At 39.9% G+C, this 24035-nt stretch overlaps 1 protein-coding gene and 1 long non-coding RNA gene across 7 annotated transcripts in view; one reads left to right on the top strand and one right to left on the bottom strand.

Moving 5' to 3' along the window:
• Positions 1-16062, bottom strand: part of LOC112530254 — a 29100-nt gene extending 13038 nt beyond the window's left edge. Inside the window, exons 1-3 of one of the 2 annotated variants that reach the window (XR_005841487.1) lie at positions 15501-16062; positions 9004-9077; positions 7929-8023 (exon numbers count right to left, since the gene is read on the bottom strand). This is a non-coding gene — a long non-coding RNA (uncharacterized LOC112530254). Of the gene's footprint in view, positions 1-7411; positions 8024-9003; positions 9078-15500 lie in introns of those variants that run through there. The other variant, XR_003071748.2, reaches the window with a different exon arrangement.
• EPHB6 (EPH receptor A7) overlaps positions 4171-24035 on the top strand; it is a 73717-nt gene continuing 53852 nt past the window's right edge. For 2 of the 5 annotated variants that reach the window (NM_001004387.2, NM_001397125.1), the window contains exons 1-2: positions 4584-4625; positions 23244-23496. In NM_001004387.2, coding sequence (NP_001004387.2) covers positions 23403-23496 — 94 coding nt within the window. In that variant the 5' untranslated portion in view covers positions 4584-4625; positions 23244-23402. Of the gene's footprint in view, positions 4449-4583; positions 4854-7668; positions 7741-23243; positions 23497-24035 lie in introns of those variants that run through there. The other 3 variants (NM_001397123.1, NM_001397124.1, XM_040697850.1) reach the window with 3 other exon arrangements.

Genomic DNA, 24035 nt, shown 5'->3' with positions numbered 1-24035 from the left:
GATTCCAAAGCTGCAGCTTCTTTTCTTTTACACTCCATCTTGGCCTGCCTTGCAGTCTTTTTATACTTTTGAGCTTCTCTAAATTCTCTACTTGAGTACTACTAATTTTTTGTAAGTTTCCCTTCTTTCTACAATGGGCCTTCTTAAGGAGGAAGTACATTTGTGCATCACCAAACAAAGCAACAAACAAAACAAGGTCATAAATATATGATATCCAGAAGAGTATCGTAAGGTTTAAACTTACACCTACCAAATCTGATCTGTATAATTGTTTTTTAGAAACATGTGAAGGAAAATTGAAATATTTTAAAATTCTGATAAAACTGCCCTGGAAAACAACCCTCTTGAAGTAGAACTTATCCACTGAAAATAGTTCTGCTTCAAAACTGCTCATAAAATATATTTTCTCGTGTACCCTTCTTATTCTTTCCTCTGCCTGCCCTTCTATTTGCTTTCCCAGCTCCTCCCTCTCCTCATTGCTTCCATTTTATGTCTTCTATGATTGCTCTGTGTATATGTTGCTTTCTCTGTCTCTGTCTTCCACCTCTCTCACTCTCCTTTTTCTCCCTTTTTCTTTTACAAATCAATTCCCCATGTCTTAGAGTCACCCCTCCCTTTTATCCTTCTCAGCTATTCACAAGGGTCTTTTTTATTTCTCTTTGGCTAATGAGATCTGCCTTCTGCACATTCCATCTCTTTTCTCTTCAGGACTCAACACGTTTTGTGCAGTGAGGAAATTATTTGAGATGGAATGTGATTTTTTATTCTGACCATTGTTTTAAGAAGTACATCTTCTTATTTTGTTTTAGATATTATGAGATCTGCTTTTCTGTCTGGATATTTATGTCTCAATATTTTGTGGAATTCTGTGTCCATAAAATGAATGTCTGCTTATTCACATGATTATCTGTATTGTTGCTCTCCAAAGATTCCTTATTATGTATCTCTATCAGTAAAAACTTATGAGGATGTATTTTTGAGCCTGTGAATTTTATTTGTTTATAAATTATACATATGTACTACTAAAGTACTAATCTTTTCTTCCAACATCTTGTGCAATAGCTGGGAAGCATGCACTTGGTCTCCGCTTTGGAGACCACAGGTCTATGTTATGCAGTCTCACAGTTGCAAAAGTTATGCTAGCTTTATCATATTTAAGATTGACCTGACAATCTGATACACCGAAAGCAGTTTGGGATGGAGATCTTTTGTTTCTCTATTTCTGCTAGTGTCTGGACTGTGATTGTTTACATTTTAGAGAAGAGTGGGCTGCTCAGGTTTTGTTGATGTGAAGTGACAATCTGCCTAGTAAAGAAAAGTTTAATAAAGTGGAAATATTTTTAAACATATAAATGTATGCATTGCAAAATGCTGTAGCATCAAAGAGAAGATATTTATACGCTTCCTTAAAGTTAATCCCTAGTAAAGGATGGGCTGTCATCCCTTCCAGTAAATAAGATTTTAAACAGAATTACTGGCCACTTCATGTGCACAGGAAACTTTGCTCAGACTTCACCACTGAGAGATTTTTCATGCTTGGCTTTCCTTTCACAAGAAGGGGGGGGAGAAGGGGGAGGGGGGGAGGAGGAGGAATATTCCATTACCGTAAAGGGGAGAAAGTGTTTTTGTGGTTATTCCTATGAACAAAGTAGTTCATTGCCCTTCTCTCAACATGCTCCAGGGCCTCAATGTCTCTCTCGCAGCGAGTGACCCAAAACTGAACACAGTACTCAAGGTACTCAAGTTGTGGCCTCACTAGAGCTAAGTACAGGGGGATGATCATCTCCCTGGTCATGTTGACTACATTATTTCTGATAGCAGACAAGATGCCATTGGCCTTCTTGGCTATCTGAGCACACTACTGGCTCATGTTTAGCTGACTGTCAACTAACAACACCAGATCCTTTTCCTCCGTGCTGCTTGCCAGCCACTCTGCCCCAAACCTTCATGGGTTGGTTGTGACCAACATGCAGGACCTGGCACTTGGTCTTGTTAAAGCTTATACAACTGGCCTCACATTGATTCAGCCTATCCAGATCTCTCTGTTGAGCCTTCCTACCATGAGGCAGATTGACACTTCCTCCCAGTTTGTTGTCATCTACAAACTTACTGAGGGTGCACTCAATCCTCTCAACCAAATTATCAGTAAAGATTAAACAGTCAGCCCCAGAAGTGATCCCTGAGAAACACCACTAGTGACCAATTGCCAGCTGAATTTAACTCCACTCATCACCACTCTCTGGGCCTAACCATCCAGATGGTTTTTTACCCAGTGAGGAGTACATGGCTCAAGCCATGGACTTCCAGCTTCTGCAGGAGAATACTGTGGGGAACAGAGTCAAAGTCTTTACTAAAATCTTGGTAGATTATACCCACAGACTTTCTCTCATTTACCAGGTAGGTTACCCGGTCACAGAAGGACATGAGTTTGGACAAATATAACCTGCTTTTCATAAGCCCATCTAGGTTAAGCCTGATCCCCTGGTTCTCCTGCACATGCCACATAATTACACTCAAGATGATACACTCCATGACCTTCCCTGATACAGAGGTCAGGCTGACAGGCCTGTAATTTCCTGGATCCTCCTTCAGACCATTATTGTAGATGGGTGTCATATTAATAAGTATTGCCTGTGACCTCTCCAGTTGACCAGGACCACTGATAGATGGTGGAAAGTGGCTTGGCTATCACTTTCACCAGCTTCCTCAGTACCCACAGGTGGATTCCGTCTGGTCCCATAGACTTGTGATGGTCTAGGTGCAGAAGAAGGCCACTAACTGTCTTCTCTTGAATTGTGGGGGTTTATTTACCTCACCATCACTGTCTTCCATCTTAGGGGGCTGAGTAGCCCGAGGATAACTGGCCTGTCTATAAAAGACAGAAGTAAAGAAAGAATTGATGACACCAGCCTTTTCCTCATCCTCAGTGATAACGTTCCCTGCCTCATTCAATAATGACAGATTTTCCTTGGCCTTACTCTTGCTATTGACATCCTTATACTCTTTCTGAGTATCCTGATCCTTCTTCCAAATACTGCAAATTATTATTAATTTTTTTCCCCCAGGAGAAACTATAACATCTATGATGATGTAGGTACTTATGCATATTCTACCATATATGAAACTGCTAGAAAAGGCTGCAAAGTGTGGAAACTCCCTAGCTTTTTGAATAGAGAGATGTGACATTACCTTCAGACAGTTTCTTCATTTCTATGCAGAATCTCATATTTTTTTCCATTCAGTAGGGTGGCCAAAGTGCTTTTGTATGCATTCCAGTGTTCTATACTTAAGAAAATGATTTGCATAATTGCTTGTATTGTGTCACGTTGTACAGTATGTAACATTTAAAATAGGCCATATTTCAAACCAAAAGGAATCTACTTTTAGAGAAGAACCACAAAATTCCACTCTGTGTTATCACAGAAGTAACTGTGAAATTGTAAGGCTCTGATTTTTGTAAATTTTTCCTTCAGACTAGGCTTTCACTGTGGCTTGTGACACACTAACTTTCTGCCACTTTGAAACTTACTGTGAATGTAACTCTAAATACAAACATAGGGTTTTGCCCTGTTCCTAGTCCTCCAGTCTTTCTCCAGATTCAGCCCAGTGATCTAATGCTTGGACTTAATGACCTTAGTGGTCTCAAGCTAACCTAAGCAATTCTATGATTTGCAGACTGAATAGGCAGACTCTTGCTTATATTCCTGCGCTAAAAGGAGGCAAGAGTGGCACAGAAAGTTGCTTCTAGTCCATTATTTCCATATTTGAAGCTGAGGTTCTCAACGGGGACCTGCCCGTTATTGGGGATGCCCATTATTTAGGCAACAGCAGGAAATTAAAGCAGAATGGAGGCTTTTTTCGTATCTAGAAATAAGGAAGCACTTAGCCTATGTGCAATTTGATTTTTAACATTCTGAAACTCATTATAGTATGGAAATACATATAAGTGCAAGTGAGGGTTCCATAGAACAACAGCAGATGCTATACTGCAACACTGATTTCAGCAAAGCCTTGAGTGACCAGCCAAGAATCAGTAATTCGTGCTGCTTCTTATGTTCTGCTGCGGTGTATCATCCAGCACAAAGCTGGCAGCCACACTGAGTTAAAGCAATCTGGCATTCCCGTGGAAAGCTTCATTGCATTAAGACAGGCAGTGGGAAAGGCCCAGTCCAGTCCCGCAGCTCTGAGGCTCGGTTGAGGGAGGACCTATCGGGAGTCTCTCTGAAAGTCGCTGGGTGGGGGGCTGAGGAGGGGTCCGCGAGCAACCACAGCGTGAATCGAGGATGGAACCCAGTGCCGCGGGTATGAGGGAGAGTGGTTGTGCACCCCCGGGAGCCCTGGCTACAGGAGCACACTGAGGAGAGTCCGAGATGGCGGCAGGGTGCGGAGGACTGGCGGTGGCAGCGGTACACAGGAGCCGTGACAGTACTGGCTGCTGCCACCTCGGGGTACGCCGTCCCCCTTTACAATAGCGTACTGCACTAAACTGGGACTTCCTAAGGGAAGGCAGCTTGAGGGGGAAGAGCACGGAGAGAGGAGGAGGGGCACGTCAGGAGTAGCCAGGAGAGGGCGGGGGTTGGGAAGGAGAGACTGAATCTTGGAGAAAGAGAGAGCAGCAGATACTGGTAAGCGGGATAAAGACAGAGAGGGAGAGGGAATCTGCGCGGGGAGAGGGGGAAAAAAATATTCCCAAAGAAGGGCTAGGAGGAAGGCGTAAGGATTGGGACTGCTCGCAGGTGTCAGACTTCTTGGAAACATCTGTCGGCTGTGCCTGGGGCCCAGGGACAAAGCGGCAGCGGGAGCGGAGCAGGAACAGCCCAGTACTGGCCCACAGAGATGGTGTAATTTACACGGTGAACGTGGTCTTTGTCTAACTTTTCTGATGTCAGGAAGCAGCTCTTTAGAGATCTGGCGGGAAGGGCTTCTGGGAAAACTGCTTGAGTAATTCTGGGGTGTAAAGAGGATGTTGCTGAAGTCCTACCAGAGATACTGTGGCGGGCGAGCAGGCCAACGGCAGAGGATGTGAGCCTGGCGGAAGAATTCGGAGGAAGAGAGCCGCGGTTTTGAGTATCGTCGGGTCTCTGCTGTTGGAGGGGGAGAAGGGGTGGGGCGAAGAGAACAAACGAGGTGCTAAAGAATGGGATTAGAACTCCTAAAATTGCACGGCTTTTTTTCCTCCCTTCCTGGTATTTGCTTATCAAAGACTGCGTTACTGGGGCTCGGAGTGCCCAGAGAGACCCTCCCCCCAAGCTCATTTCTCATGTCTGTTGCCGGGTGCAGGCAAGGAGAGAAAAGCTGCATGAAATGATGTCACAGTTCCTCTGCTCACGGAGAGTGCTATCAAAACCAGATACTTTTCAAACTCGCACGGTTGATTTTGTCTCATTCTGTGTGGTTTTGTTGCTCTGGTTCTTTTCTCCTTCTCCGTCTTGTCTAAGAGCCATAATTAAATGCTGCCTTGGAAGACTTTGAATCAGGGAGGCAGGGATAGATTTATACTGGTATAGATTCCTGATTATAGTGGATCAATTTAGGGAAGGCTTTGTGGCCTTTTCTGTGGATAGCATTGTTTAATATTCTTGTGGGAGACAGTAGGCTGTTTGTGTCAGAGGAAAGCCATTCTACTCTATTCTTCGAGATGCTGAAAAGTTACTACTTCTCATATTAAAGTGTGGTGTGGGAAGGGCAGTTGCTGTGTTAGGTAATTTAAATTTGCATTTCGTGGATCCACTGAAATGATTTCACTGTCTCTGAAGTCTCATTTGCTGTTGCCGCACTCATTTGGTTGAAGAGAGGGCTAAATTTCACCTGCCTCCCCAACAAGTTACAGAAATAAGAAATTCAAGATGATGAAGCATATCTCCCAAGGGGTACTGTCCATTAATAATTATATCAATTCATGCGGATTGATAAGGAAGGAGAGTGAGAGGGTAAGTGGAAAGAACAAAGTCAAGTCAGGGGAAAAGAATAGTTGCTACCAGGCACATTTGTTACTGACAGAAAGGCTGCCTCAGCAGGGGCATGCAAGGGAGATTCCCTTCTTCCTTGCAGTGTAGTTGCTAATCATAAATATGCAGTCTGGATTTGGATGCATCTCTTGTTTAGTCACAGCAGATCCACCTGCCCTGAGCCACCAATATAAGATCATGTAACTGTTTTTAGGGCTTTCTTCATTCCCATTTTGAGATCACTCCAATACTGAGGAGTTTTGAAGTAAAAATACAGCTGACCATTGAAGGAGGAGATACTTATCAATCTGATAATATTTTTTCTTAGATTCTACCTGATCTCCGTGCTGAAAAAGAAAAGCTCTGGGTTTTGTTTTGTTTTGTTTTAGAATTTAATTCCTTAAATTCAACCCGCGTTGCAGCTTCAGTTTGCTTTGCTAGCCTCATATAATTGCAGGTGACTGCATCCATTCCTGTATTGCCTTTTGCATCAGTGTGCTCTTGGTCAAATTACACACGCAGATTTTTGTTCCTTCTCATGTATGGATATCTCTATAATCCCTAGATGTTCTTATCCTCTGTTCTGAGTTCTCTTTTATTTGACTTACTCTTTCAGCGGAACAGAGAATAGTAGGTATGGCTGTGTACTTACTAGTAAAGACCACTACTTCAAGGAACTGGAGCTTGTGTGAAGCAGGATTGTTACCTCTCTAATCACTGAAACCATGCAGAAAGACTTGCTCTCTTGCTTTGTTCTTAGGTCCTCAGCTCTTCCAAGCTGTTAACTGCGGTAAGAACACCTTGGGTTGTAGAGACTGTTTTTAGAGGAGATTAGTTAAGGAATGTCTTCTCTTTTCTTTTGCCCAAGGCTGTTTTCAGCTTCTGTATTTTGCTTGCAGGCTGACCCACTGATATGGTGTAAATGCTTTTTTGGGGAAAGGAAATTAGAGGTCCTAAGGAGACAGCAGCTTACTGTTCAGTATACACTGCTTCTGTAGGCTGCCAGCATACATATCTGACAAGATAGCTGATTCCTCAGTTGTCTGATAATTGTCTTAGATAAGCATAAAGCCTATACAAATTCACTGTGTACATTTCACCGTGCTCAGGTGCAGCTGTCTTCCCTCTTCTCTCCTGTGATACTACATATGCTATGTGGAGAATGAAAATCATATGAGATTGCTGTCGTTTCTCACCTCTTACCCTGTGTGTCTCCATTAAGAAAGTGTTGCTTTGTGGCCAGCTCATCCTTCCCTTGAATTTCTATGAGACTTACACATGCTCTTCCCCTGGCCTCAGGAATGCTTCCCTCTACAGGTCTGCTCCTGCTAAAACCTGCTTTTCCTTGTTAGGCATGTATTATTCCTTAGTAGCTCCTGTGGGAAAGATTCTCCTAAAGTCACTGAAAATCAGTGCAAAGAACCTTTGGCATACTGTTCGCATTTCATGGTTTATTTCTCATTTCTGTTGCCATATTTATATATGGTTACACATAAGCAATAGAAGATGCAAGAAATAGAAAGTGGTATGTATGATCAAGCTAAATGTATATAGTGATTTAAGAACCAAAAAGGGTAACAGTATATACACAACAGGCACTAATGTGAAGAGTATTTGCGAAGAATATTCCAGAGAGGGGGCTTTCTTTCATAAATACATAATGAGGTTATTTTGTTGTTGTTGTTGTTTTGTTTTTTTTGTTGGTTTTTTTTCAGAAATCCCAAAGGCTTTTCTATGAAGAGAAAAGCTGGTTAAAGCTTTAGGAAGAAACTGAGGAGTCTGCTATAATTTTGTCAGTATTTTCATTTATATATTTTTCTTAAACATTCTTTAATATTACGCTACTATCATATCTTACTGTTTAAGAAAGGAATATCTTTGTTCTGTCAGGAGGCTTTACATCACCTTACAGCAATACAGCTAACATACTTTTCTAGCAGCTAACTCCACAAATTCAGCAAGTTTCCAAGTATTTACAACCTTATTAACAAGCTTCTCCCTGTTGAGACTTGTGCCAGACATCCCTCTTCTCTCCATATTTGTTCTCTTTGGCAGCGTCGTGGACTTCAGGGGATCTGCAAGATTATAAATTGCAAGAATTTAGCAAGTAGTTCTGTAGATGTTGTGAAGCAGAAAACTGACTCTCTGCTAAGCGCTTACAATTGAGCAAGGCAAGCAGACTCCCAGAAGGGTAAAAAATTTCTTAATTACTCATGTCATCCACATGAGAGGAGTAAATCTGCTCAGTAAGAAGATGCCATTTTATATTATCACTCTTGTGTTCAATTTACACTTGGAATTTTAAATTTCACAAAGAAAAGAACTGCACTGGCACTTTCTTCTGAGAAGCATGTGTTGTGCTTTGATGAAATATTCTTCTGCCGTCAGGAACAGAATTTTTTAAATGTACTATTGATGTTTTAAATTACTTTGCTATTTTGGGTTTGGGTTTTTGTGCATGTGTATTTTATTTTTAAAGTGTTTAGTTTATGAAGGGACTGGCACATAGTTTTTTTGTGTGTGTGCTGTTTGTTTTTGCTTGTTTGTTTTTTTGTAATACAAAATGCTGTATTTTGTCCTAAGAAAAAAGAAAAGTATCCATGGAGAAGGCTAATGCTCCTGTCATGGAGCTGATAATTGTCATGGAGCTCTGTTGACCACTTTTGAGCTTGGGAATCAAGCGTACCTTGTCAGTTTTCCATGTTTCCAGAAGTTTCCGTATTCTTCTACTCAGGGCTTGTTTGCCAAGAAAATGGATATTCAGTTGTTTCGTGTGCACGTGTGTACACATGTGTATGCATACATGTGCTCATGTGCATGCACATGCACAACTGCACTTAATGAGGAGAATAAAAGTGCTGTCTTGGGACTAGAGAAGTTGCTGTATAGTCAGCCCCTCCAGTCTGAAAACTGATGCCTTACATATGAAGGTTAGATCCTTAAGGCCTTGATTCACCTTAGGATGGAAATTCTTGCCTGTCCAGACCTGTGGATCAAAGCATCCATGACTTCATTTTCAGACAGTCTTTGTTTTGTTTTGTTTCCCCAGGCTTACCATGCAAATGATTCCTCTGCTGATTCTGGAGTTTCTAAGTGCAGCCTTTCTGTGTCATGTCCATGGAAAATATTCTGTGTGTTTAGATCATATAATTAAACACTAGAAGAAGAGACAGAGGATTACTATCTATCTGTTTATTTTTTTTTCTGTTTTAGTAAGCTTTTGATTTTGAAAGGTAAAATGTGGCATACTGGTGTACCTCCAAGTTCTGTAAAGCTTTCAAATCTCCCTAAATGACATGATTTCAGTTCCACTTAATATAAAACACACACATGATATGAATGTATTTGGCCCAGTTGACCACTTCAGAGGCACTGTGTGGGATGGAGGTGCATGTGTGGGGCTCTTAGCATCACACAACAGGTTCTCACAGATCCTGAGGATGTCTACAAGTGGAACCAGGGTTCCTTGACAGAACTGTTTTTTCCTCCTCATTATTCTTTAAGAAGAAGATGGAATGTCACAAGGGATATCACTGCAGAGATTTCTAGACAGGTTTTGAATTGAAGTTATCCTATTTGGAAATTCAAGCTTTAGACTGTTTATAAAAATTGAACTTCCAAATGTTCCTTTACTCACAGCTTAGTTCAGTGTAATCTCAGTAAACAGGATCAGAAATACTTTCTGTACTAAGGAAGATACTCGGAATTAATTCTTCTGGGCTTTGAGCCAGAAGAATTGCTGCTGGAAATACAGCAAGATTGGGATGCTTTCTTGCAGTTTTCTCCCAGATAGTCCTTTTCCTTGCTAATGCCAGTAGGCTTTGAGCTAGTGCCAGCAGCAATGGGAATGCAAATGTACTGGCATTTTCACTTTTCAGTGACTTTACTAATCCCATTTGGAGCATGTGTTGTTCATAGAAGGGCCATCATTGTAGTACCAGGAATTCTGTTGAGGAATGTTCGATTAATTACTAGCACAGGAATTACCTTACTGGCCTTCTCCTCTAGTACCTCCCTAAGCATACTTTGGGACTTAGCAGTGTAGCATGATTTGATAACAAATTGTGTTGACCTAAGTATAAATTAGTGGTCTGTTCAGATCTAACTGATAAACAGAGACTTGACAGAGGCAATTTTCCATAGTTTGCATGTGTCTTAGTGTTGTGTTCTGCTGGGACATACGAATCTGGGAGTCAGGTGCTGAAAAGTAATTAGTTTTCTTTTTGTGCCTTACTATAGCATCATTTTGCTCAGGGCGTCAGGCTATTTACCAAGAAGACGTTTTTTGAAACAGCATTATGGGAATGATGCATACCTTGTGCTCTTTGTTTCAGTCAAAAATCCTCCAAAGGTTGACTGAATGAATCATGTTGACAATTGCTTGTTTCTCATGGATAATTTTACTGATCTAGAATTTGCTCTGAATGCTGAAGGTTCCTGCAACTCAGGAACCAAAATAGTGACTAAGTACATACTGCTTGGAGAGATGGATTTAAAAATTGTTTCCAGTATACTTTTTATTTTAAAGCCCTTATTACCCCTGAAGGAGTGTGTGTCAAGGTGAAGGTGGGGTGTAAAGCAAATGAATTAATCTTTGGAAACAGAGTAAAAATAAAATATCCAATTATTTGAAAGAAGGAATTAAGCTAAAACATGTTTTTCTTCTGTCTTTGTTAAAACAGCAGCTGAACAACTCTAATTGAAAGGATCAGAATTGAGTTGTTGCACCTGTCTTCTTCTCTTGGCTGATAGCGTATGCAGTGTACTATACACAAAACTATAGTGTACAATAGCATTATAAAATATCACAGGGAAAAAAAATCAGAGTGTTAAGGAGGAACTTGCCCTAAAACCTCAGAAAATTCTTTAAAATGAGCCCTTAGGGGATTATTTTGAAAAAAGCTATTATTTTATTTTCTCCCATATAGTAGGAGATCAGCCCAATACTATTTTTTGATGCCTCTGAACCTATGGTGTTGAAACTGTACAATCCCTGACTTTGTGGCAGAGATGTAAATACATATGCACAATTTGCATTTGATCATTTGAACTTCTGTGCTGGGGCACTGATGAACTGAGAGCTCAGTGGAGAGCAACAAAAATGATTATACGACTGTAGGGATTTTTTTCCATGTTATTGAAAAGTACTAGCTTAATGATGACTAAAAAGGGGTTACTCCACTGTATCTGTAATACCTGGGAGATAATTTATAGGATCCCAGTGTGATGTTAAAGTAACCTGGCTGGCTCAAATTGCCCAAAGTAGATGATTTCAAGTTCAGGATTAAGATATGTTTTCTTCCGTCAGAGAAAAAGTGGAAGCCCTGCTGCTTATGTCATTTAAAAACAAGACAAAAACAACCTCCCCCCAAAAATGAAACAACCAAAAATGTAATTAACAAAGCTCAAAGGAACACAAGGTACACACAGAAAAGAGTCTTGCTTTTGACTGTGGTCAGTAGACCAGAAGTCATAAAGATGCTCTTCCCCTCTGGTTCTTTTTACCGTGATCTCTCCAGCAACTGGAGAGGGAGACAGCCTTGCTGTCAGAAATGCATCTAGGATCTGCTGTTCTACAAGAGAGAACCAGAGACCAGTACCTGAAGAGAGGAAGTGGTGTATTGTCCTTGCTTTCATTTTGAGTGTAATCCTTTGGTTTTGATGTTGAACATGTGTATAAACATGACTGTATTAAGAGTAATGAGCCCTCATATCAATTTAAATAAACCTTTGAGACCCAGAGGAGCCAGGATGAGCTCTGAGGTTTATATTTTATTCCTTTCTTCTCTGTCACTAAGAATTGTACAACCATGCGTTCCTTTTTCCTCTTACAATTTTTTCTATTCTTGTGAGGTATTAGTGACACATAATGCTCCTTTTTCTTCAGGCTGGAAACAATGAACTGGAAATGTAGGATAGAGAAGGAGGAGGGAAGGACCTGACAATAGACTTTATTGCTCTGCCAGTGGCAAGTTTAGATTTTTGGTGGGGCTCTCTAACCAGCCTTCAAGGCACATCACTCCCTGTGGTGTTTCACTCGACTCAGCAAATTGTTCCACCCAGCCATTCATTTTCAGGTCATCTCTATCTTCTTTGCAACATAAATCTCTTCTTCAAGCCACCACTTCTGCCTCACTGCTCTCACATCTGTCTGCTAAACAAGAGCTGACTTTGTGCAACCAGATATATAAAATCAAAGGAGGGGCCTAGTCTGAGCCTTGAATTGGCATTAATCAATGCTACTGTCCTGTAATAAATATCTGCATATCATTTACAAAAGATTTAATCTAAAAAATAGCATTAAAGTAAGATGTTTTTGAACTTGAATGGAACAGTTATATTTTATATTCTTTTTGCTGCTTGCAGTCATTTTGACACTTGAGACCAAGGTACCATGAGAGAAGAGGGGACTGAGTCTGAATGAAGATTCTGGATAAGGAAGCTGGAACAGGAGAGAGGAAAACTGGTGACATCAACAATTTTCTTAGGCCTAGAATATGTTCTAGTTTCATAATCCCTGACTCTGTGCTCTTATTTTGCTTACAGGGATTGCTACCAAGATAGCTTTTTGGTTGCATGTTACATTCTCATCCAAAAATGGTTAGATTGAATTTAGCGTTGGTGCGCAGTTCTGGGGAGAATGTCCCGTATAATATAGGATTACTATGTAGTGCTTTGATGCCTGATGGGAATGTGAAGCTACTCATGCTACTGGTGGATAAGACCAAATGCATATCTTGGCAAACAGTGGTCATATACAAGCGATTTTCTCTCTCTCTCTGTTTCCTTGTTTTGTGTGTGTATTTCCATATCTTACACTTTAATTCACATTCTGCACCTAAAGCCTATAAGTTGTATAGCCTGGTGTTGCGGTAAACAAGATGTCAGTGAATTAATATGACTGAAGATAATAGTTATTTCCGAGGTGTTGGAGTCACCGACCCTGGAGGTGTTCAAGGAATGTTTGGACGTAGTGTTGAGGGACATGGTTTAGTGAGAAGTATTGGTGATGGGTGGATGGTTTGACTGGGTGATCCTGTGAGTCTTTTCCAACCTTGGTGATTCTATGATTCTAGGAACTTACCTTTGCAATAGGAGATGTGGGGGTATAACTGGATAAAAGCCTAAAAGCCAGCCAGCAATTGCATGGAGTGGGGCTGGAGAAGGAGGTTTGGGCAGCAAGATGAGGGCAACAACAAAAAAAAGTGATGTGGATATGCTTCACAGTTACTTTTGCCATGCTGTGTTTTACAAAGAAGCATTTTGTGTTTGCTTCTCTTAATAGGAATAAGAACAATGATGATAAGTAATGCTAATATTTAAATAATTTTTATAAGTAAGAGTAGCCTGTGTCTGGAAATGCTTGCAGAAAACAGATTGAGATCCAAGCTGTTTCACATCTCAAGGCCACAAGACAGATTAAAATGGAAAAAATAGTTATAATTAACCCTTAAATCATAAAGTATGTTATCTGAAAACCCGAAGATGCATCTTTGAAGCCAGAAGGGAGAGATCTCTAGGTTTATAAAAAGACCAGCACTTAGATGAGGATGTTTTAATATTAGTTCTTTCTGTAATCGTTTTTGAAAGGTCAGTTTCTCTCGTGGAATGAAAATCAATTTCAAAATTCAGGAAATTTCCATAGAACGTGAATTTTTTTAACAGCTATCAGTGATGATGCTGTCTTCTAATGCACAGCATGTATTTGATAACTGTGAAAATGAATAGTGTGCATTTTCTGCCTATGCCAAATACTCCTTGCTGTTCAGCCCTCATAAATTGAGATCACAGGTGAAACAGTAAATACATTCTGAAATGATTTACTGCAGATTAAAAAAATAATATTAATCTTTACTAGTGAATTTTGCAAAGTTTTGTCCACAAAGAGTAGCTTAAGTAAAGATAAACATCCTCTGTTTGTTTGTTTGCTTTTCCCTTCCAGTGTATGTTTTAAATATTTGTGCATAGATCTTGCACATATATAGCCTTATGTGGCATGCTTGGGAATATTCTTAACTGAAAAGTGGAAAGAGCATTAGGATAAAATATCCCTTTTCTTAGTCATCTAAGCTTTCATTATCCATGTCTTACTTTCGTAAGACCACTATCTTCCCCTCACCCAACCCTTCAGGGCCTTGATTTCCTTTCCAGCATCATGACAGTGCCCTTAAGGCCTTTTTGCAGCTCTGTGCTTAGTTTGTCCATGCAGATTTGCAGATGATCTCCCAGACTGGGCAGAAAATGTCAAGGTTATTAATCTGATTTGTGGCATTGTTCATCTTGCCGTTACTAACATTGTGGATGGCATCTTTGTTATTTTTCCATCCACTAGGAATCAGAGCTTGGTATATAATAGAACATTAATTTCAGATGCAAATTAGACAAGAGCAGAATTAATGAAAAGACGAGAACGTGATTTTAGGGTCATATTCTTCAAGGCAGACATCCTTGGCTTTAACACTGTTTGTGATAAAGGTTTATTTCGGTTCAGAAATTTTTTTACTCAAATAGACTTTCTCAGTTATCTTTATTCCTAAAAGAGACAGAGAAGAGTCTAGCTTTCTTTCTTTGGATTCAGGGAGAGTCTGCTGGGGGCATATCCCCATATGGTCTCTCAAATCATCAGAGAACACAGCCTCTTCTTTTATCCTTTCTTCATGGCCGCATTATCCCTCCTTCCTTCCTCACTGGCTGAAATACTCATAGGTTACAGGCTTCCTGGTTTTTCTAATACATGTTCCCCCTTGTATGTGACTCTCCTGTGGATCATACATCACATGTATAATTAACTCCAACTTTACACCACCCGGGGTGAAGAAGTTGATATTAATTAGCCTATTAGTCCTGTGTAGTAAGTCCAAGTTCGTAAGTTCAGGTTGTCAGTTGACCTTCGTAACTGAAGCCTTACTGGGTCAGAGTATACAGACATCAAGCGGAGAGGAATTTGTAAGCCTCTGCACATCCTGCAAGCTTTTTTTTATCTCATTTTCCATGTCTTTTTTTTTTTTCCTCTAATGCCGAAATTGTATGCATCTTTTTCTTTGATATTTTTTTTTCAAATTTGTCCTTATATATTGTAGGTGTCAATACTTTAAAATTATTGTGAAACCTGAAGCATTTACTTAAAATTATTTTTTGTCAGTTGTACAAGAGAAAGAAATGCTGGTTTTTCAAAGAACTTAAACTGCTACAGAAGTTTTTTCACCTAGAAGTTTTTGATACGGCCACTCTCAGGGATACCCTAAGTCAAATCCCCTAAACGTAAAATTCTTTCCTTAGGATTTTGGAAATAAAATCTTCTACACAGTGTTACCAAAAGGTTTTATTCTATTCCCAAGCTGAAAATTATCTATTTTTGTCTCTTCAAAACTGTATGTCCTTCTTTTATACAGATAAAAGGATACCTGTAAAAGCTAACAACTGAAATTGGAAGATACATTATATGTCCATATACAAAGAAATGCATTGCAAAGGACTGTTCATACTAAAGGAAGTTTCCTGAGAAACATTAGAGTAAAACTGATTATAAGAGCACAGTAGAATCATACTTACTTATTTTGCTGTTCTCTCTTCTTTCTGCAATCTCTTACTGTGTGAAAATTCAACTAAAATAACTTCTGTGCCATCCAATTCTTATTGTTTTTAGGAAAGTTTATATCATACAAGTGATTGGTAATATATATGTTCTATAATGTACTTAATAGATCTGAGATTTAATAGATCTGTGATTTTGCTTCCAGGTGTTAGTGTTAGAAACTTCAGTATAATTACCAGTGTTTCTTTGAAAACTCATGATTGGTATGAGACACTTATGAATCACTATAAAAATTGTCAAGTCAGATCCTGGGAGGTGCCAAGAGATCCTATGCAGGAGCTGTAACATACATTTTGTGGTTCTTACTGCACATTTAATTCAAGTACCTAACAAGCAAAGAAAGGATCTTTAATTTGTTATCTTTAATTTTAAAAGTCTGACTACTGTTTTTTCTTAATTGCAATAATAACAAAATGGATACTAACCTTTTGATAAGCATAGTAGAAATATAATGGGAAGGAATGGGAAGAGTCAAAGGAAACTCAGGGCAAAGACAAACAAATTGTGGTAAGGAAGATAAACTGGGGTGACAAGTAAAGCTGTGACATATAGCCAGGTAATGAGGAGAGAAATCTAAAGGAAAATACTGTGGTTAGCTAAAAAAGTGCCAGTTTTGAGTATGGGATAGGTTGAAAGACTGCAGACACAGACAATTCCCCCGATAATTTTAGGCTGCATGGCTTACCAGGAGGAGTTCAGCAGTCCATAGTTCTCTTTTTCTACCCAGTTAAATATTTCTCTGTGCTGCTATATGTGCCCTGGTGATTAATTTTGTAGAAAATCACATTAACTTCATAATTTTAAGAGCCTTAGTGGTAAATTATGTGCTCTTGTACCCTCATTCACTTCCTGTTTGAGGCATAGAAAGATTTCTGTGAGTAACAGTTAATGTAATTATGCTTAAAGAAAGAAGGTAGGCAGTATTATGTCATGTACAGAGTGCTGCAGGCATTGAGTGACAGCTTTTCACGACAGCATTGTAAGCTGAGTGGATAAGCTTTATCCTGGTAAGGTGCATAAACTGGGGGGATGGGGTGAAAGGCCTCTGATTTGATGTATGGCACTATCGTAATTTCCCATCTAACATGAATGGGAAGAATTATTAACTCCTAAATATGATGAATCAGTGTGCAAACTATAAATTAATTGATGAAGGAGTTCATTCTGTCTCCTGTAGGTTGTTCTCGTTTATCTCCACTGAGAGATAATACGCAGTTAGAAGTCATGGCGCGAAACATGAAAAAGGAGGAAAGGTTATGCTAGCACAGGTGTTAAAGTACATTTATTCTGCATCTAGATGCTTTGTATGAGGAAGAAGCATGGTAAATATGAGGGGCGTTTGTTGAATTAAGTGTAGTATAGGGAAGCCATACTCATGTACTGGCCTGGAGGAACCAGTTAACCAAAAGAAAAAAGGAAGAAGCAGCATTCTTTCAGTGGGACAAAACAAGATTGTAAGGCTTTCAGGTCCTAATAGTAGATACATTTAAAATACATAAAAGTCCTCTGTTGCACAAGGATAGATACATTTTCAAATCTGTTGTTGTTGAAGTGTGCACACAGTATAAGCAAGTTCAAACCAGAAGTTAAATAAATTCATAAATTCATATGTCTGCTTAGAATGTGCTTCAGTAAAGGTCTATCCAGAAGTTTATGGGTATAATCAAAACGATTAGAAAGTGAGGAGTTCACTTCAAAGACCAAATTCAGAAGAACCTGTGGCCAGGGGTGAAATGGTATGGTATATGTGTTCTTGGTAGGTCTCAGAGTGCCAGCTAAATCCAGAATAAAATAAATAAATAAATAAATAAAAACCACAGTCAGTTTGGAGGCAATCCCTCCTAGGTTTGCCATGTACATGACTACATTGAAGGCTATCAGGAGCAGTCAACGTGGATTCGCTAAGGCAAAATCATGCTTGACCAATCTGGTAGCCTTCTGGAATGTCAACACCGGCTGGGTAGATGAGAGGAGAGCAGTGGATGTTGTCTACCTTGAGTTCAGCAAGGTTTCTGACACTCTCCAATAGCAATACTGTATGTAAGCTTAGGAAGTGTGGGACAGATGAGTGGACAGTGAGGTGGAGTGAGAACTGCCTTACTGGCATTGCTCAGGGGACTGTGATGAGCAACAGTCTAGTTGGCAGGCTTATAGCTCTTGGTGTTCCCCAGAGGTTGCTGATGGATCCAGTCTTGTTTGACATATTTGTCAGTGACCTGGATGAAGGCATAGAATGTACTGACTGCAAATTTGCTGATGGTACAAAGCTGGGAGAAGTGGCTGACACACTACAAGGCTGTGCTACCATTCAGTGAGACCTGGACAAACTAGAGAGTTGGTCAAAGAGGAACTTTATGAGGATCAAGAGGGGCAAGTGAAGAGTCTTTCACCTGGTGAGGAATAACCCCACACATCAGTACAGGTTAGGGGCTGACCTGCTGGAAAGTAGCTCTACAGAGAAGAACCTGGGTGTCCCAGTGAAAAACATGTTGACCATGAGACAGCAGCGTACCCTTGTGGCCAAGGACAATAGAATCCTGGGATGCCTTAAAAAAGAGCTGGGCCGGCAGGTTGAGGAAGGTTCTCCTTCTCCTCTACTCTGCCCTGGTGAGGCCGTATCTGGAGTACTGTGTCCAGCTCTTGAACTGGGCTCCCCAGTTCAAGAAAGAGAGGGAATGACTGGAGAGCATCCTGTGGGAGCCACAAAGATGATTAGGGACCTGAAGCATCTCCTTTATTAAAAAAAAAAAAAAAAAAAAAAAAAGTCTGAGAGACTTGGGATTGTTTAGTCTGAAGGAGAGAAGACTGAGAGGGGATCTTAGCAATGCTTATAAGTATCTAAAGGGCAGGTGTCAAGGGAATGAGGCCAGGCTCTTTTTAGTGGTGCTCAGTGACAAGACAAGGAGCAACAGGTACAAACTGGAACATGAGAAGCTCCATCTTAACATGAGGAAAAACTTTTTTTACTTTGAGGATGACAGAGCACTGGAATAAGCTGTCTAGAGAGATAGTAGAGCCTCCTTCTTTGGAGATATTATAAAACCCATCTGGATGCTTTTCTCTGCAATGTACTTTAGGGAACCTGCTTAAGCAGGCAGGTTGAACTAGATGATCTCCAGAGGTCACTTCCAGCTCCTATGATTCTGTGAATGCCTTCATTCAAAGTCCAGATGTGTCATAATGTGACTACACTGTGATAAGTGACTACACAAACCTGCTTCATCTCTAGTTAAAACATATGCAGTGGTGGAAGAGAATATGTAACCAATGCTAGCCTATTTAGCAACACTAGTTTCCTATGTCTTTTCAGGTGTCATCACTGACAGTGCTTGAAATTTGTGAGAATCTCTTACCTACATAAGGAAACTGCTGCAGGCATACTGGCTGCATGAAATACTTTGCACTTGCCACTATGTAGATGCAGGTTAGGCAGACAGCAACCCTCTTCTACAGAAATCTCACAATCACAGGCCTATACAAGTGTGGCTGTACATGAAAGCACTACTGCTGTCTATGCTATAGTTCTAAGCATCATATGGCTGAAGACTGAACTAAGTGTTCTCACTTCAAGTTTGAGTTAAGAAAAAGAGAAATTACACTATTGGCTCTGGCTGATGAGAGGAAATAGCCTGTAAATATTGTCAGTAAGGTGTACTCTTTTTTGAATTACAGATTTTCTAACCAAAACAGCTTACCTTTGCAGTCTTCTACAGAAGAAGATGCTGGGCAAGAGCTGACTATGTTATGTAGTCAGAATCTTCTTCTGTTGTATCTACTCCTTGAAATGTTCAGTGTTTTATAGGGATGAATCTTTAGGACATTTGGGTCCTCGGGAGCTGTTATGCACTACGCATGCTTTATTATTTTTCAGATCTTTGAAGGAATGGAATGGAATAGAAGAGAATAGTTGGGGAGGACCTGCAAAGATCATCAAGTCCAACTGCCTTACCCCTTCTGGGCTAGCAAAGTTAAAGCATGTTATTTGTATTATACAAACGTCTCTTGAACTCTGACAGGCATGGGTCATCAATCACTTCTTCTCTAGAAAGCCTATTCCAGTGTTTGAGCACCCTCATCATAAATACATTTTCCCTAAGGTCAAGTCAGAACCTCCCCTGGCACAGTGTTGTGCCATTCTCACAACTTCTCTTATTCTTTACCATATCCCCTGCTCAGGAAGTTGTAGAGAGCAATGAGATAACCTCATAGTCTCCTTTTCCCCAAACTGGATATCTAACTGTCTTCACCTTCTCCTCATGGGACGTTTTTCAATGTTTTTAGTAGCTTTCTATCACCTTCTGGATGCTTTTAAGTATCTTAATATATTTTTTATATTGTGGAACTAAGAATTGCACACAACATTCAAGGCGAGGTCACAATAGCACTAAATGTGGTAGGAAAATCACCTCTTTTGACTGGCTGGCTCTGCTGTGTTTAGTGCACCTGCTGAATCATGTTAAGCCTACAGTCAACCAACACCCCCATGTCGCTTTCTTCACAGAGTTGGAAATCATTGTTTTAGCCAAGTATATGCCCAAAAAATGGTTTAGAATCCTAAATGGACAGGTTAGTGTAGGAAAGGTTAATGGGTTGCAAGTTCTGAGTGAGATCTGAGAAAGTCTTTTGAAGTATCCTGTGTGGGGAAGGTGTATGCAAATATTGGATTTGGGGGAGAGGATAGTGGCTTCTATAGCAAGGACAGGTAATCTGAAAGCAGTTTTGGAAGAAATAGTAAGCTGAGAAGATCACAGAAAGGGACCTGTATGCACAGGAGAAGTGGGCAGTGTAAAATGATGGTTTGAGGTTTCTGTTTAAGTAGCTTGGTGTGGGGAAGGAACAGTAGGAGGACTGAAGAATTTTAGATGAGTGTCTTTGAGCATAGTCAAATTCTGCATGCATCAAGTGCTGGGAGGAAAGGCACAGCAGCAGTTAGCAGTGTACGGGCATGGTAGTCATTAATTCAGGGAGGCCAGAACTTCCCTCCAACTCCTCCAAGTGTTTCCCTGATATTCTCCTTTACCCTTCATTGTGGTATAACCATTTTTTCATCAGGCTGTGGAAGAGGCAGAATGCAAAAAATCTGACAGATCTACCTTTTTAACTGCTAAACTAAGTGTGGATTTTTGCTTTAGCCATAATTAATTTTGGGGAAAAATAGCTTTTGAGTGTAGTCCAGACAGAGGCCATATGGTGCATCATAAAGAGTCTCCCAGTATTTATGGGACACAGGACTTAGTAGAGTAAATTGGACAGGTGTTGAAAGAGGGATAGATGCGCATGTAGGGAGGGAAGGAGAACAAAAGGTTTCTTTGGGGACAGAATTATTTCCGTGGCTTCTTGGTAGAAGACTTGTTTAGTTGTTTTGTGGTAGCAATCTGATTTGCTCTTTACATATTGCATAGTAATTTCACAACCAGGATTAAATACCTGTAGCCAGAGCAAACTTATGTTCTGTTTCCTGCTTTGTCATTCAGAAGTTGTGTAACTAAGATAGTCTGAACAACGGAACTGTTTCCATCCCATTGATGGAAATGAAAAGATATTCAATTTTTTATTTTTATTTCTGCATTTATCTGCTTTCAAAATGAATGTTTAAAATTTCCTATGTCTTAAAATTTGTCTGGCCTGAAAAAGGGCTTTTGGGTATTAGAACATTAGAGATTAGCTGGGAGGCAGAAGCTGAGTACTAATATACGTACCTAGAGCAGTCAGACAGGCAGTCTTGTTTCAGGTGGCTCAAGAAATAGCCTTCAGCCCTTTTTCTGAAAGACACTGCTATATGCTAGTAATATAGGTTGGTTTGTTTAGCAGTAGGGATTAGTACATCAGTTTAAGAACAAATATATTAGTTTAGCAAAAGGAATCCGTGAGTGATATTTATGAAACATTCAATTTCAGCTTTAGTGGGTGAACAGTCTTCTTGTTCCTCAATAATTCTGCACTGGGGACATTGCAGAATACTTCTATCTTCTGCCTCAATGATTTTGTCCCACAAGAAGCATTGGAGTCACAATAAAATACTTCTATCTTTTACCTGAAAATTTGCAAGGACATTTTCCTTGGGTTCCACATACATTGTTTTTCAGAAATTGGTTCACTGTGGCCTACTGGGCAATGGAAATCTTCCATACTGAGGAAAAGTGGATGGAAATAAGTCAAAGGTTTCAGTGATGAAGCTGATGGTGGAAAAAAGGGGAAGAAGTAGGTGGGCGCTGGGATGGTTTTCTGATCATTCTGCCTGAAATTTTCTCCTTTTTAATCATGTGATATTTTTCTTCTGTGATATTTACAAGATTCTTATACGTAGCAGCTACGTTACCTCCATCTGCTTGTATAATCTTCGCTTTTTCTCGGTCATGTGTTACTGATTTTCTTTTTATCCATAGATAACTTCCTTGAATCAAAGTTTTTTCTTACATTTTTCATACATTTTTTTCTGATGCTCAGGATGCTTCTGGTTTGATATTTTGATTTCTCAGTAGGGGTAACACAGGAGAGAACTATCCCATTTCATATGGTAATTTCTGTTCATCTTTAACAAAGCAAATCAAATTCCACTCCAGTGCCTGATCTCATACTTTCCAGGCTGCTGCTTCTCTTCTACTCCAAAATCCCCCCTTTGCTGGGTTTTCAGATAATTTCATTGAGCCTACCCTTTTTAATTACAACTCTTCACTCCCCTATTTCAGCTGAGCTACTAGCCAATTTCTTATTTATATTGCTTGATATATATATATTTTCCTCTTTCTCTCCTTAGCTATGCTTCACTGTCTCCCTGGAGTGTTTTCAGCATTCTGCACAAAGAGCACCTAACGAAACAAAACATACTGTTCTTTGCATACAACCTACATGCTACCGCGATACTTCTCTGGTGGATCAAGAATTGGGCAAATAGGGCCAGAAACACCTTCCTTAGTAAAATTATTGTACTGGATTGATGTAGTGCAGTCTTGGATTAGGCTCCATGTTCTCCCACGCTGAGAGCAGCCTTGATGTCAGGTTCTTAATAGCAGTGTTGTCATGGGGTTTTTTTGTTTACCTGGTTTTTACTTATATAATAAATTTGGATTTGTACTCTTTTCTTGGCTGTAGTGCAGGCTTGCTGTTTGACCTAAAAAAAAATCACTGTGCTTGTCTCCTGAATAGTGTCACATTTACAGGAAAAAATGCTGTCCATCTTCAGTACTGTTGTGTAGCAAGATGTTTACATGGACACGTTCCAGCATATGAAACATAGTTACTTTTATGGTGAAGTATGTCAGCAAAGCAGATCTGTATTGTCATAAATGATGAAAACTTTTCTGTCCTGGTTACTGCCAAAGAAAAAATGTAATTACAGGAGATGGAATTTGGAAACTGTGCGGAGATATTGGAATGGAAACCTTCTAAAGGACATTGCCAAAGATACAAATGGTTAAGACTTAAGAATACACTGTATACTGTGGGGCAATTTAACATTGATCTAGGAAATCCACTCTTGCTGATGCCATGAATGTCTCAGAATCTGTGTTTACTGGCAGCATACAGAAGAACTAAGAATGAAGGGTGATGGGTGGGAGGTATGGGAATATGGTGCATACTGGGTCTTTGCTACTCTCTTACCTGTAGTTCAGTTGTAAATGATACAGTAAGCCTATAGTGTCAGGTCTGTATTATTGTGACTTGACTTGTGTTTCCATCTTCTGTCTTTTCTTAACCAGTATTTCAGTGTGAACGTTTCTTTGCTCTGACTTCGTGTTAACGGTTTATGGACTGGTTCCAAAGAGCTCAAAGGTACCAAAACACTCCAAGCAACCTCTGAACCATTCAAGCAAGTAGTGTGTGTTTATTGGATATGGTGGAGTCTACAGAGAATCTTCATGGATTCTAATGCTGACATCAGTGCAAGAAGAGTGTTAGGAATGGATTGGCTCTGGCTGGTTTGCTTCTTTCATCTAGTCACTTCGCTAGAAGGTAAGAATCAATTTCATGTAATTCTTAAGAGAATTTTCTTTAGAGGAGAAAAGTGCTTTCAGGATGCTTGTTCTAGTAAAGATGATCATTAAACAAATGTCTTTTTTGATTATGATGGCTGATCATTAACTCCTGAGATATAAAAAAGTATTCATATTGATTCTAGAGGAAAGGGCAATATTGTATCTGGAGAGGACAACCACTCATATGAAAAAACTAGGAATATTCATTAATGAGACTACTGGCTACCTCAGAAGTGAGGGTCTCAAATAATAAAATTACTTGCCCCGGGAATAAGCTGATTATTCATGCTTTGCATGTATTTGGTTCTTGTACCTGTTCTTGCAGCATGTTTGTGAAGTAGTCCCTAAAGATTTATACTGTTCTACAGACGTCACGGGATTGTCTTTAGATCTGTGTCCATGACAGGGGGACAGCAAGCCCACAGGCCCAGAAAAAAAGAGGAAAAAAAAAAAATGTGTCAACAGTTCACAGGCCGGTCTGGCCCAGTCCGGTGACTAATGAGGCAGAGGACCCAC

This window comes from Gallus gallus, chromosome 1, assembly GCF_016699485.2.
Source record: "Gallus gallus isolate bGalGal1 chromosome 1, bGalGal1.mat.broiler.GRCg7b, whole genome shotgun sequence".
In the NCBI taxonomy this organism is placed as follows: domain Eukaryota; kingdom Metazoa; phylum Chordata; class Aves; order Galliformes; family Phasianidae; genus Gallus; species Gallus gallus.
The sequence above is the reverse complement of the archived record's forward strand: the minus strand, read 5'-3'. Positions and strand labels throughout refer to the sequence as shown.